Source organism: Melanostigma gelatinosum (genome assembly GCF_949748355.1).
Source record: "Melanostigma gelatinosum genome assembly, chromosome: 6".
In the NCBI taxonomy this organism is placed as follows: domain Eukaryota; kingdom Metazoa; phylum Chordata; class Actinopteri; order Perciformes; family Zoarcidae; genus Melanostigma; species Melanostigma gelatinosum.
Genome location: NC_136639.1, coordinates 6,868,556 through 6,882,580, shown reverse-complemented (window position 1 = coordinate 6,882,580; position 14,025 = coordinate 6,868,556). Strand labels below are relative to the sequence as shown.

The following is a 14,025-nucleotide window of genomic DNA, read 5'->3' as shown; positions in this document are numbered from 1 at the left end:
TTCTTCCTCATCGCTGCCTCTTCTTTCATTACAAGTCTTATTATGGCCCCTCTTCTCGTAAAATAGATGGTCACAGATAGTAACAACCAGTCGTCACTCTCAACAGATGGGCTCTTGTTGGCTTATCAACGCAGTACATCATAAAGTGTAATGTTATCAGTACTTCAAAAAGGTTTTAGCCTGATGATGCCATATCTGATAGGAAATGCAGTTCAGTTCATATCTGACTTTGACTATAAAAGTGAAACAGCTAAAACAATTACTCCAAGTTTTTATTTCTCTTATGCTTTTCCCTATTTTCCTTTTTACGGTTTGTATAGAAATATATAAACTGAACCTTTCCCCAAACTCCAGATCTACATTTGTTGCAACACCACTTAACTGTGATTTTTTTTACAGCAGGATAAATGTCTCTTATCTTCCTCTGTTAGAGCGATTGTTATGTGTGAGCCAGGGATTTGACAATCATGTGATTTTTATAGTGTCTGTAAGTTACTTCCCTGAAATGATGTATGACTCAGTTAAAGCGGAAGTCCCATAAACACATGTCTGTAGTTTTATCTGACCATCCATCTGTTCATCCATCTACTTTATCTGTGCAATAAAATACTTTCCTGACCCCAAGTAAGTGATTTTTGAAATGTACGCAGTGCTGAGGTTAAAATGACTTTACAACAGGACACCCAGGCAGCATTGGCACATACTGGGGACTTTTCTATTCGTCCCATTAAAACATTCATTGTAGGAGATGGGCGCACCAGCATAAAAACAATAAAACCTCAACCTCTTGATACATTTGGAGTATTTGTAAGTGAAATTATATTTTATATAGGTATTTTCATGATTTACATGCCTATATGCCAGTACTTGCGGTGCTCTGCTTAGTGCTAACCAGTTAATAACAACAAAGCAGCTCCTTTAGACATACTGAAGGATCAGGGATCGAAAGGATCTTTGAACAGAATTGCAGACACGCGGGGTGTAGCTTCTTACCTGTGGCTGGCCAGCAGGGGAGTATGCAGCGTATGGCTGAACCACATCAGGATCATCTTGGTCCGATGTATAACTTTTCTCCTTTTCCCTCGCAGTGTACAGCACAGTATCAGAGGAGCTCACTGAAATGAACAACTCATGGTGAATGCTCTGCCAGGACAGTCAGTGAAACTCAGCGGGTCACTGGCAGAATGAAAACCTCCTCAATGTTAGACACCAAACAATGATTAGTTACAGTAAAGTTGGACTGGGTATGGAATGTAATGTTATTTAAAAAAATAAATATATATATGTATATATATATTGTTTTCCAGAAGATTTAAATTTCTCCACTCTGTGATGTCACACATTATATGCAGTGCATTACACACCCATTATAAACTCTGAAAATGTCTGAAAACGGCATGTAATGTAAACTGTGATAACGCAAAAACTCTAGTTATCAAAAAGCTGACTAATATTTGAATAGTTCAAAGTCTTGTAACCCGTTTGAATAAAGTCTGCAGCTGAAAGTATGCATGAGGAGTAACATTTCAAAATAGATTTGCATTGAAAAGCTTTTTAAAAAAGAGGAAGAAACTAATGAAGGTGAATGTTTTGATGTTTTAATGACTCACCTACAGTGACCATGTTGGGGTTCTTGGGGTCAGGGAAAGACAGGTAGACCATGTACTCCTCTCTCCAGGCCTGGTCCAGACCCGTTTCGGGGTCCTGCCATCTCTTCAGCATAAACTGCACAGTCTGCTCGTCTCCAGCTGTTGTGGCCATATGGGGCACTTTGGTCAACTCCCTGTGGTGGTGGATGAACATAAAGAAAGGTTTGCAGCTGTAATGTTTTGGATAATTCACTGTCTAAAACCTGAAAGGACCATGAGGAACTTCAAGTTGTTCCTTGGGGAAACCACAAAGGGATCAAATGACCTGTTGTTTCTTAAGAAACCTTTTAGGAATATGCTAAAGCATATGTGGAAAAACCTCTTCAGTCTTCAGGGGTTTTTTTTGACAGAATTTCAACGTAAAAACCAAATAGCAAAAGCTGCTTGAATACAGGTTGAAATCTTTTCATAACCACCTCTTTTTCTTCCCCTTTTGTTTTGACTTTCTGTTGACAAAATCTGTATCAATGGGATCATTCACCAACTCACCGGAGGTTTTCCTGAATCTGTTTGTTGTCCACCTCGGACAAAAACATCTGAACGAGGCTCTCGTCCACATCCTTCGCCACATCAGTCACCCAGGACGGTGCGGAGCCGTTGCTCTTAGTGATGCCATAGTGGCCGATTAGGAGACCCGCGGTCAGTACGGCAGCACCACACAGAATCCCAATCAACACTTGCTTTATCATTCTCCCCCCCTGGAATTAGGTCTTCCTTCTTTGAACCTGAAACTTGTTCCAGACAGTGAGCTTTCTCCAAAGTTCAAGAATATTGTGGTGTTGCTTATGTAAGAAAAGATCCTCGCATCTGACTTCCAAATGATCACTGCAACACCAGAGCAGCTGCTGAAGTGACCTCCCATAAGAAAGGTTGTAAAGTTGACTCATTATTGTTTGCAGATGGGATGGACTTTGTCCCTTTGTGGATGTGTGCAAGTACTCTGAGTGTGCTAGACATATTTAGATTTGTGTTGATATTCAGCAGTGCATCATTTGTGTTTTATTCTGTATATACCACATACACAATATTTATGGGTGGAATATGACTTACTCTTTCTAGTTCAACATTTAACCTGTGTGACAATAACAGATCATGTATGAAGTTAAATGGTCAAAAATGTATTTCATTTTATATTTTATTTAAATGTCACAGCACTATGTAAAATGAGTAATGACAATCATCAGTAATTCCAGTTGCAAAATCACCATGGCAACACATCCAAAAGCTTGAACCTGCTCCAGCGCAGGCTCAGTGAAGGGAGCTGGATAAACTGGTCACTCCCCCGGAAAAAATGGCAGCTCCTGTCATATACGGTAGTCTAATGCGCTTGCGCATATACTGGGGGTTATACGGGAGTTCATGAAATGCATGTAAAGTGAGACACACGGTGATCCATTAAAACCAGCTGAGCAAACTAACTGACTAACCGAGCACTGACTGTCCCACAGACTGGATGCAGCCTTGCGCTGTTGTGCGAGTGCTACCTTGTTGTACAGTGTCGGCGATGCGGAGAACATGGGGAAAGCCGCTGCATGCAGCGCTGTTCGTAAAGTTTATTTGGCGTTTAATAAACTTATGGATGTGTTCATTACATTATGGCACATATTGTACTGACTCACCATTCTGAATTGTGTGTGTGCTTAGTGTGTACTTGCTCCCATGTCCTCTTGATGGCTGGTTGCATACATGAGGTTAAAGCACTCATAATGATATGACAGTGTTATTAGGACAGCAGCAGATCATTATTGTAGAACATGATGAAGGTGGACTCATGATGAGAATAGAGAGAATCACACACTATTTCTTTTCACTGCTTCAATTGATTGAATGTCTGATTATGAATAATACACATACTGATCCGCCCATTAACAGATTCTCACACACACATATTCAAACTAGTTCTATATGGTAATCTACACATACATGTATATACACATATATAGTAGGCTACATGATACATAAGGGCATACAGTACATATATCCTCATATTAATTCGTATCAGTTAGATACGCTTTGGGCTTGTTTTTATCTACTTATTCTGAAAGAGTTGAGATAATTATTTTCGCTATAAGATCTCATTGGATGATGCATTCATGAAGCCTACTGCCAGCAGCACATTAAAGACATATAATCTGATTGATTGGGGTGATGAGGCATTAAAATCAGCTGATATATTTTCCCAACACTTACGCATTTAACTCGTCTGTGATATTTTGCCGTGCTTCCTGTCTCGCCCTCGCAGCGGTGGCGCTGTTATATTTTTGCCGGATAGTTCATGAATCTATAGTGCTTCTATATTCAGCAATATAGGGTTTATAGCTTGCTATGTTGTTATGTATTCAAATTGAATTTAGACTGTTAACCTTTTTAACTCACATTCTTCTGTAAATTTATTGTAAAATTTAATTAAATTGTATTTTCTTTTCACTGTGTCACGATGGGCTTCACCATGTAAATGTAATTCTCAAACGATCCGCTTGTATCTTTAATACAAGTTCCATTTCATATGACTTGGCTTTAGGGTTTGAGGAAAGAAAAGAGTCGTTTTAAAGCCGGGGGAGTTGTTTATTTAAAACTTTATCAGTCAGTAAATATGCTTTGGATACAGAGTAGTTAATGTATCAGTGTGTTTCACTGATGCTCACTGACGATAAGTCAAAATGGGACCGTTAAAAAAAATGTATATCTGACAGTTCTGTCAATTCAGCTTAACTCAATTAATTTCAGTCAGTTCCATAAAATGTATTTATATTTGAGGGACGACTATCATCAGACATAAAATTACTGGAAGCCAAAAGAAACAGAAATGACCGTTCATCAAAGCAATGGCACCCTCTGGTGGTGAAAGTCATTATTGCAGACCACAACGAGACGGAACTTCCTGTTCACAGAAGACGTTTCCTTCTATTTCCTACTGTAACATATGGTCACTCTTGTTTCGGCACCTTGTAATAACCACGATGGAGTGATACAGTAATGCTACTTTTGCTTGACCGTTGCTTGGTGGCTTACATGGTGAAAAGCGTGCCTGTGTGTTTTTGACTCGTACTTCCTGGACTGGAAGGAGAATAAGATCAAAAGACGTACTGAAATACAAACATGTCGAATTTAAGCTCGTGTCACCACAGCTGCAGGAAATGATATCGAACTGACGTTTCCCGTGGTTTCCTCCCAGAATGCAATTCCTCCACCTGTTTCACTTTCACTCTTGAATTACTTCATACATGCTCGGCTAATACTGCGTGCTGAACAAGACACGGTAAGTAGACATTTAATGACATACTTTACACAAATGATTAATATTATAACAGACGATATAACAGCCCCCGTATTAGTAACATAAGAGGGTTTACTGCAATAGGGACTCGTGGCCTTAAATGAATTGAGGTGTTTGTGATATCGAAAGTATTGCACTTCCAGTCCAGTCATGGTTGTGCGTAATCATTATTCACTGTTTGTTTGCGTAGTAGCAGTAATATTAACTGTGCAGCTATCACTGAGTTTTTAGAAAAGTCAGACAGATAATAAGAATGTAATGCTAAATCTGTCAATGGACAGTTAAATCCTAGCCTATCAGCGTCCACAGGTCCTTAGAAAGCAAGATTTGTTATTTAAATACAATTTGAAAATGCACATTAAAACTGGAGTACCTCTGAACACAACACTTTTATGATGTTTGTATTACAGGTGAGAGGATTTCCTGGCCGTCACCATGTTAGCAGCACCTCTCCTGCTGCTGCTGTTCGTTCCCTTTCCTCCCTCCTCAGGAGCACAGCTACCAAATCAGGGCCAAGCCAAGGATGCCCCCATGGCCACCAACGGCCAGCCATTCCCCTGGGACCGCATGAGGCTTCCTAAAACCATCTACCCCTTCCACTATGACCTGAGCATCCACCCCAACCTGACCACCCTCGACTTCACAGGAGTTGTTCGCATCCAGCTGGATGTGCACGAGGACACCAGCACCATCGTTCTCCACGCCAAACAGATGCGGATATCCAATGTGTGGCTCCTTGCACCTGAAGGCGCGAGGCCTCTCCAGGTGTTGGAGTGTCCTCGTTTCCATCAGCTCGCCCTGCTGTCGGACTCGGTGCTGAGCAAAGGTAGGAGGTATGAAGTTCAGCTGGAGTTTGCTGCCAACTTTTCTGACAGCTTCCATGGTTTCTACAAGAGCAGCTACCGCACCAGCAGTGGGGAAGTCCGGTAAGAGCATGAATAACTTATTTTTCTATGTCACTATTAAAGGAGCCGCATGTAGCATTTAAACGTCGCTGAATCAGCAGCACATTCATTTGGGATATAAAAGTAGACACAGCAAATCAAGAACATAAGTGACCGCACGATTGGCAGCGTTTACTGACAGCTTTTTACTGGATATTACGGGATACTGCTGATGGGATGCAGCAGTTTGTCCAGACAGATATGCAACTGGAAACACAAGGGTTGATGGGAAATGTAGTCTTAATTTGAGAAACGGCAGTAGCAGTAGACGAGAGAGAGGTTATCAGTGATGTTACTGAAGGTAATTCTACCAAATTACAAACTAATTTGCCAATGATGACTTCATTGATTTAAGAAATGTTACATACAGCAGCTTTAATTATCTATTCATCTTCTTAAAGCATGCTATAACATATGTTTATTTACATGATTAGGGTTGTGGCATCCACGCAATTTGAAGCCACCTTTGCTCGTGCAGCCTTCCCCTGTTTTGATGAGCCCGCCTTCAAAGCCAACTTCACCATACGGATTGTACGAGAGCCCCGCCACATTGCCATATCCAACATGCCCAAGGTACACATCAATCATTTAGATTTAAGAACAAGGATTCCAAATAAGAACTGGTTGACAGAATTGAGTTATGCCTTCATCTTTTCCTGTCAACGAAATTAAATGAATGCACTACACAGTAAAGAAGCATTACAATTTAGAAACGGATACTTATTCACCGTACTGTCTGCAATTGACCTCTTGACTTCTCCTTTCTCTTCTCCATTTCTATCTCTGCAAACCGGTGTTTCTCAGGTAAAGACTGTGGAGTTGCCGGGCGGTTTGCTCGAGGATCACTTCGACGTCACTGTAAGAATGAGTACTTACCTGGTGGCCTACATTGTGAACGACTTCCTGTCTGTGAGCAAGACCACCCAGCATGGTGTCAAGGTGAGGCGGATGAAGGCCGTCATTAGGTTCTCTCGCTCAGAAAATTCATGTCGAAGTATTTGTAACCTTTTTAAATTCGCAGTATTTTGGAGAGACATGTTCATACACATTTTAAAATGTCTTGTAACAAACGTTCTGTGACGACCATTAGATCTCTGTCTACGCTGTACCTGAGAAGATTGACCAGACGGCCTTTGCGCTGGATGCTGCTGTGAAGCTGTTGGACTTCTACGACGACTATTTTGATATTCCTTACCCACTTCCCAAACAGGGTCAGTGTTTACTTCGTAAAAAAACAAGTTGCCTCAGCTTAAACGACTCTCTGATCACCATTGAAAACAGTGTGTCAAAAGAAGACGTCTGTGTCTGTTTGTGATCTCTCATTTGTCTGTGGAAATCGGTTGTTTGCACAGTGGCACGGTTTTCCCTTTGTACAGACATCCAGATTCACATCTTATCTCATGTTTGGTGTGAGGTCCCTTTCACTAAACATCCCTTAAATGTTGGCATTTAACAGTTCAAGGGCTCTGCGCCCTGAGCAGATAAAACGTGTCCGCTCTTGAATCCACTCAGAAGATGTAGGAAAGTACACATATTTCATTAGACTATCGCAAATACAAGTATGAATCTGAAAATGAGCATAATGAACAGCGATATGTAAAAAAAGAAGCGTTCATTCTAAAATGAATGATTTGTGTTCGTACATATTTCAGAAGATAGTTGAAGAGACGCAGACATGTGACGTGAGTGTACCGTATGTCGTTGCTATTATGTGCTCGATGTTGTACCCTGCAGACCTGGCTGCTATCCCTGACTTCCAGTCGGGTGCGATGGAGAACTGGGGGCTGACCACCTACAGAGAGACGGGCCTCCTCTTTGACCCAGACAAGTCCTCCGCTTCAGATAAACTGGGTATCACCAAGGTCATCGCCCATGAGCTTGCCCACCAGGTAGCTGGCCTGCAGTGACTAACCGGTTCATCGTTCACAGTTCATCATTCTGTACGAAGCTGCCAACGTTGGGAAGTTACGCAGAAAAATTGCCTCGCTTTTTATAAGGGCGCGATTGCAGTTTGGAAGCCGCTGTGTCGTAGTAGTTACACGTCTAAAAGTAAAGATGCATTTGTCTGTTTTAATACTGGTGCTGCACATGAAATTGATCCATGTTGTTCCTCCTGTCCAGTGGTTTGGTAACCTGGTGACGATGGAGTGGTGGAATGACCTGTGGCTCAATGAGGGTTTCGCCAAGTTCATGGAGTTTATTTCCCTCGACATCACCTACCCAGAGCTGCAAGTGGTGAGAGCCGAGGGAACTGCCTTTCATTTTCCTGTCTGCTATGCAGTACAGTGCATCCTTCTTTTTCACATCTCTCTATTTCTGTCTCTTCAAGTTATATTCCTAAAGGAAGATATTGATTGAACAGTGTATTCTAAAAGTATAGTACTGTGCATTCGCTGAATAACTCTCATGTCATCAGAGTTTTGATGGATATGGCTACGACATTCGTGGAGTGTTTTTAAGATTTTGTCCCAAGTCGGACCTGAACTTATTTTTTATCTCCGATTAATCTCCACCCTCCACTCTCACATTTTCTCTCTCCTCTCTTTCTCCCAGGGCGACGTCTTCTTAGGGAAATGCTTTGAGGCCATGGAGGTCGACTCCCTCAGCTCATCCCACCCAGTCTCCACCGACGTGGAAACCCCCACTCAGATCCAGGAGATGTTCGACGACGTTTCATATGACAAGGTCCGCCTCATTCGGTCAGAGGACCAACCATATTGGAACTGTGCGAACAATTACACAGGCATACATCATGCGGTTGAAACAAAAACATAAATATTCAGGTCTAATAACATCTAAAAGTACTTGATCACACAAGATAAAGTATTTGAATTGTTCACTTTTAGCATGTATGTTTGTTTGTTTTCTCTTCCAGGGAGCATGTATTCTGAATATGCTGCGGGACTTCCTGACTCCTGAGGCTTTTGAGGTTGGCATCATCCGATACCTCAAGCGCTACAGCTACCAAAACACAGTCAACAGCCACCTGTGGGAGAGCCTGACTAATGTGAGTGATGTGTGTGTGTGTGAGAGAGAGAGTATACTATGGGTAAGTGGTTGAGGGATGCATTTACATTAGAGCTTAAAATAAGTGTTGTTGCATGTCTTTCAGCTCTGCATACAAATATTTTTGGGGTACAAATTAGCCATCCATTATTCCTGCTCATGTCACCCTGCAGTATCAGTAGTACGGTTGTAGACGTGTCATTTGGGACCTGGTGTGTTTGGGATTGGATGCTGAATGTGTGTGCCCGTGTTGGCACTGTTATGACTCTCTGCTAACGCTTTCCGCTCTTCCCCATCAGATCTGCAACTCGGATGTTCTGGACGAAGGCCGAATTAAACACAAAGAATTCTGCTCCAAGCGCGACCTCCAGTCTGGAGCTTCTGTAAGTTTTCATGCTTTGTAGCAAGAACCAGGTTCAACAAAGCACTCTTACTGAGCAAACAGATTCTGTAATTACAATTACATTAAGCTCAGCAAGCATTATTATTCAAAGTGGAATTTTACGCAGACAATTTTTATGGTTCTCAGCAGAAATCTTCTTTTATATTCAACATACATGACACTTTGCTACTGACTGCATTTTTCTGTATTTCAAAAATGCTTCGATAGTACTCTCATGTAGCTGTTCCATAAATCTGTCACTGTTTAAGATGTTCAGTCATTTATTGTGTATCTACGTGTGTGTGTGTGTGTGTAGAAATGGTACTCCGGTGATGAGCTGGATGTCAAGGCCATCATGGACACCTGGACGCTGCAGGAGGGCTTCCCTCTGGTCACTGTGGAGGTCAGAGGTCGGGAGGTCAGGCTCAGTCAGGAGCGCTACCTGAAGTCAGATGACCACTCCCTCACTGAAGGGTAAAATGTCCAATTAGTTAAGATTAAGAGTGCTGTGGTAGATGACACCAGTGCACAGCATCAGTCAAGCTGCTCTTCCTGCGTTAACAGTATATTTTACAGCCACTGTGTCTTTCTCTATGCTACCACCAGATTGTGACGAAGAAAGGACTTTTCAAACGGTTCAAATGCAAAAATCCATCAATTTGTTGCCGAATTGCAATATCATGGAACTATTGACTTCCAAAAAAGCAAACTGTATTTTTGAAAGAACGATGTAGCCTCAACGTGATGCAGCGTTCGAGGCATGCAATGAAGTGAAGTGTATATTTTCAGTAATTGTTACATTTTATTCCCATTTTTTTCTAAAATGATCATTGTGTGTTGCTAGATTCCTGTGGCAGATCCCACTGACCTACATGACCAGCGCCTCCAACACCATCCACCGCTTCCTGCTTAAGACAAAGGCCGGTGAGTCGTGTGTTGTGATGACCCTGATCTTCATATTGCTATATTTCTATCCTTTATCCAAATAGTGTTCATAGTCCTTCACTTCAAAGCTCGTCTTTACTCCTCCTCCATGCAGATGTCCTGTACCTGCCGGAGGAGGCGGACTGGGTGAAGTTCAATGTGGACATGAGCGGCTACTACATGGTCCACTACGCAGGCGAAGGGTGGAACTCCCTTATCAAACTGCTGCAGCACAATCACACAGCCCTGAGCAGCAACGATCGCGCCAGCCTCATCCACAATGTCTTCCAGCTGGTCAGGTCTGTTTAAAGATCGGATAATAACCGCTGAACCTGCGGTTTATCCTTCATCGTGTGAATTTAGACATTCCTCAAATTATATGTTTTCCAAAGTGGACAAAACTGAAGCCTTTCCTGTGTGTTTGCAGTATAGGGAAGGTGAGGCTGGACACAGCTCTGCAGCTGTCTCTGTACCTGTCCAAGGAGACTGAGATCATGGCTGTGACTCAGGGCTTCAGTGAGCTCGTACCTCTCTACAAACTGATGGAGAAGAGGGACATGGCTGCCGTGGAGAACCAGATGAAGGTTAGTAAAGGCAGCAGTGATGAATCCAAAATGTCAATTAAAACTCCCCCGAGAGCAAGGCAGTAAGTAAGAAAAATCTAGACTAAGAAATGTCTTCTTCCATTTAAAGATGCCCTGTGGAGTTTTCTTATAAACAAACAAAAGTTATGTTTACATTCGGTGTTACTCATTACAACCCAGTGTGTGTGTCCTTGAGGTCTAACGAACATGTTGAATGTATTTCAGTCCTCGTATAACATTTGCAAATGTAATTCTTTTTAGGTATTTTAAATACTGTATTGTTTGCATCCGTGTTTGCTAGCTTGCAGTTTTCTTCTTCATTGCCTTTGCTGGTAAATTGCTGCGTTTCTTAGCGCGTTAAGAAGCTTAGCGCTACCTGTGGAATAGTTTGAAAGCATTGGCAGGAATGTGCATGTGGGTCCTCGTGCACGAGACAAACAAAAAAAGGGACCCACTCATGAACAAGCTGCTACTAGAGGTCAGAAACTCCACAAGGAACCTTTAAAACTGCCAGTGCTTCTGTGTAGCTAGAAAATGATACACACTGAGTCATGGTTCCTTGCATAAGCACTAGAAAAGCCTGGAAAACAACAGACTGCACATGTTGTATTAGCAGAGTGCTCCTTGTAACTCCTGGGAGTTCAAACAAAGTGAATTTCCCCCCAGAATGCAACACAAGTCCAAGAAACATACAGTTGAAACTGAAGTTATTTTCTCTTTAAGTTATTTTAGTTTGCCTTTTAATATAAAATGTTTAAGAACTGATGTAGGGCTGTTTCTGACATTTGCTTCCATCATATCTTTGATTAATTCATCAATCATTTTGTCTGTAAAATGTCCGAAATACAGTGCCCATCACGAGTTAACAGATCTTAAACTCATGTCCTCGTGGTACTTGATTGCTCTAACCCACAGTCAAATACAACCAAATGTATTCAATTCACAAAATGCACAATCACATTTGTGATTCATAAATGCCATAATCAAGATTGAAAATAGACAGATTTATATACTGACTGCATGTGTTTCTCAGGACTACATTGTTGATCTGTTCCGGGGGCTGATTGATCGTCAGGAGTGGACTGACTCAGGATCAGTGTCTGAGCGAGTGCTGAGGAGCTACCTGCTGATGTTTGCCTGCGTCAGGAACTACGCTCCTTGTGTGACGAAGGCAACCCAGCTCTTCAACAGGTGGAGGGACTCCAACGGCACCATGAGGTGAGTGGTCATGACACATCAACTGTTTCCTTTGGATATTTGTTTACGATTCTTCCTAACAAATACTGACTGTGTTCCGAGCTGAGCTTTTAGCATTCATAAGCACTTGTATGTAGAGATTACAGTTCGGTTTGTTGTTACTGAACTGGACGTCTTCCCTGTTTCAGCCTCCCTGTTGACATCACCATGGCTGTGTTTTTGATTGGAGCTCGAACACCAGAGGGGTGGGACTTCCTGTTTGAGCAGTACCGCCGTTCGCTGCAAATGTCTGTAAAGAGCCGCATGAAGTCTGCAATGACCATCAGCTCACTGCAGGACAAGCTCAAGTGGTGCGTGTATTATTTTTGTTTCCCTTTCTTTTTATCCTCCAACCATCTTCTTCTCTGCTCCCTCCCACTGTTTCTATTTCTTTAAGCTTCCTTTACCCTTATTTCTGTCCACAGGATGATGGAGCAGAGCCTCCACGGTGAGGTGATGAAGACTCATGACCTCCCGGGCGTGGTCGTCTCTGTCAGCAAGAACCCCCGTGGCTACAAACTGGCCTGGGACTTCCTCCGAGCCAACTGGCACACTTTGATCAAGAAGTTAGTCAGCCCATCATGCGTACACTATACATGCCTCTCTAAGCTTTGCAACTATCTGTAATCAAAGAATTCTTAAAGTTGCAGTTTAAAATTACTTTGTGTAGATAGTTAAATTTAATTGTAAGTATTTTTGGTTTCGTGTTTTTGCTAGCCTGTCATTTTACGTGATATAAATACAGTCAATAAAAAGTTTTGCTTTTGTTGGTATTGTAGTTTAAATCTGTAGAGCCTTAGAATCCATTGTTTTTGTTTGTCTTGTAGTTGTGTTTTCTGAACTTTGAACTCTGTCTCTGTTTGCTTCGATGCCGTAGATTTGACTTGGGCTCTAGCACCATATCCCACATGGTGATTGAAGTGACCAACCAGTATTCTACCAGGGAGATGTTGGATGAGGTAAGGAAGGCTGTGATACTTATATCTGTCTAAAGAAAGTGTGTGCTGTTGCCCCAATAACCACGCTTGGGTTTATGTCCCACATGTTGTCTTTGTCTTCTTCTTTTGTTTGCTGTAACTTTGTTCCTAATTTAACAAGAAATTAAAAGAAAAACTTAGCCATGAAAAGCAGTTTGTAAGCTGATCTGTTCAGCAATGGTTGTAAGATCAACTTGTTTTGTATTTAACATTGTGGCTACTTTCAACAGTAAAGGAGCGTTGTAATGTGATTACAGTCTGACTCGACTAACTTTGGTGCTCTAGGCTTTCAGCTCATTCATTAGATAAATGCAGATTCTTCAAAGTGTTGTGTTTTTAAGTCTAGCTACTCTGTGCTCAGGTGAGAAGCTTCTTTGGCTCTCTGACTGAGGAGTCGGGCTCAGAGATGAGATGTATCCGGCAGGCCTACGAGACCATCGAGGAGAACATCCGCTGGATAGACACCAACCTTCCTCTGCTGCAGGCCTGGCTGGACAAACACAGCCACAGAGCCGTGCATGAAGATTTATAGCTCCAGAGGAAACAACAAAAGTCTAGGTTGGACAATTATGTTGCTAAAGGCGGAAATAACAAGAGGTGTGGATGCAACTCGCGAGATTGAATCACAAATTTCAACGTTGATTTTAACACCAGTGACTCCAGACGCAGCCTCCCCAAATTTAAAGATAAAAAACAAACCGTTGGTGATGTGTAATCTTAGTACATATTCTTAATCACCCCAAACCTGACTAACCTGACATGGCACTTACGTGTCAACAATTAGGACTTATTTGTGACTTGCAAAACAATTACATTCTGCCACCTCTGTTAACTACAACCTAAAAGTGTTGTTCAATGGGGGGGGGGGGGGGGGGGTGTTCCTCAGGTTAAAAAGATCTAAGTTATTGTTGCGGGGGGTGGGAGGGGGGGGGGGATGTGTGTGTGCAGTGGGGAAGTGGGCAAGTTTTTACCTGAACTTCTAAGATGCTCAAAGATGAATTTAGTGTTTCCTGTGTAAAGTCTCTCTTTTTCCATTTCTGCTGCAT

At 42.1% G+C, this 14,025-nt stretch overlaps 2 protein-coding genes across 2 annotated transcripts in view; one reads left to right on the top strand and one right to left on the bottom strand.

The window, feature by feature from the left end:
• The window catches only part of naaladl1 (N-acetylated alpha-linked acidic dipeptidase like 1), a gene marked incomplete at both ends in the record, with an annotated part of 72,148 nt that extends 69,810 nt beyond the window's left edge, over window positions 1–2,338 (bottom strand). Inside the window, 3 exons of the mRNA XM_079270594.1 lie at window positions 994–1,115; window positions 1,611–1,783; window positions 2,139–2,338. Coding sequence (XP_079126720.1) covers window positions 994–1,115; window positions 1,611–1,783; window positions 2,139–2,338 — 495 coding nt within the window. The remainder of the gene's footprint in view (window positions 1–993; window positions 1,116–1,610; window positions 1,784–2,138) is intronic.
• A 2,289-nt stretch (window positions 2,339–4,627) lies between these two features.
• erap1b (endoplasmic reticulum aminopeptidase 1b) lies at window positions 4,628–13,813 on the top strand. Its single transcript, XM_079269493.1, has 19 exons — window positions 4,628–4,908; window positions 5,337–5,852; window positions 6,305–6,443; window positions 6,675–6,809; window positions 6,961–7,081; window positions 7,605–7,759; window positions 7,992–8,105; window positions 8,424–8,555; window positions 8,746–8,877; window positions 9,176–9,259; window positions 9,575–9,732; window positions 10,103–10,182; window positions 10,298–10,481; window positions 10,610–10,766; window positions 11,800–11,984; window positions 12,152–12,313; window positions 12,428–12,568; window positions 12,880–12,961; window positions 13,341–13,813. Exons 2-19 carry the CDS (start codon window positions 5,362–5,364, stop codon window positions 13,509–13,511), a joined length of 2,823 nt encoding a protein of 940 aa, XP_079125619.1. The 5' UTR covers window positions 4,628–4,908; window positions 5,337–5,361; the 3' UTR covers window positions 13,512–13,813.
• Window positions 13,814–14,025: the final 212 nt, after the last annotated feature.

Coding starts and splice junctions, on each gene's coding strand:
- erap1b (XM_079269493.1), top strand. CDS start 5,362: ATGTTAGCAGCACCTCTCCTGCTGCTGCTGTTCGTTCCCTTTCCTCCC. Junction 9,260..9,574: donor ACCTCCAGTCTGGAGCTTCT/GTAAGTTTTCAT, acceptor GTGTGTGTGTAG/AAATGGTACTCCGGTGATGA. Junction 10,183..10,297: donor CCTGCTTAAGACAAAGGCCG/GTGAGTCGTGTG, acceptor TCCTCCATGCAG/ATGTCCTGTACCTGCCGGAG.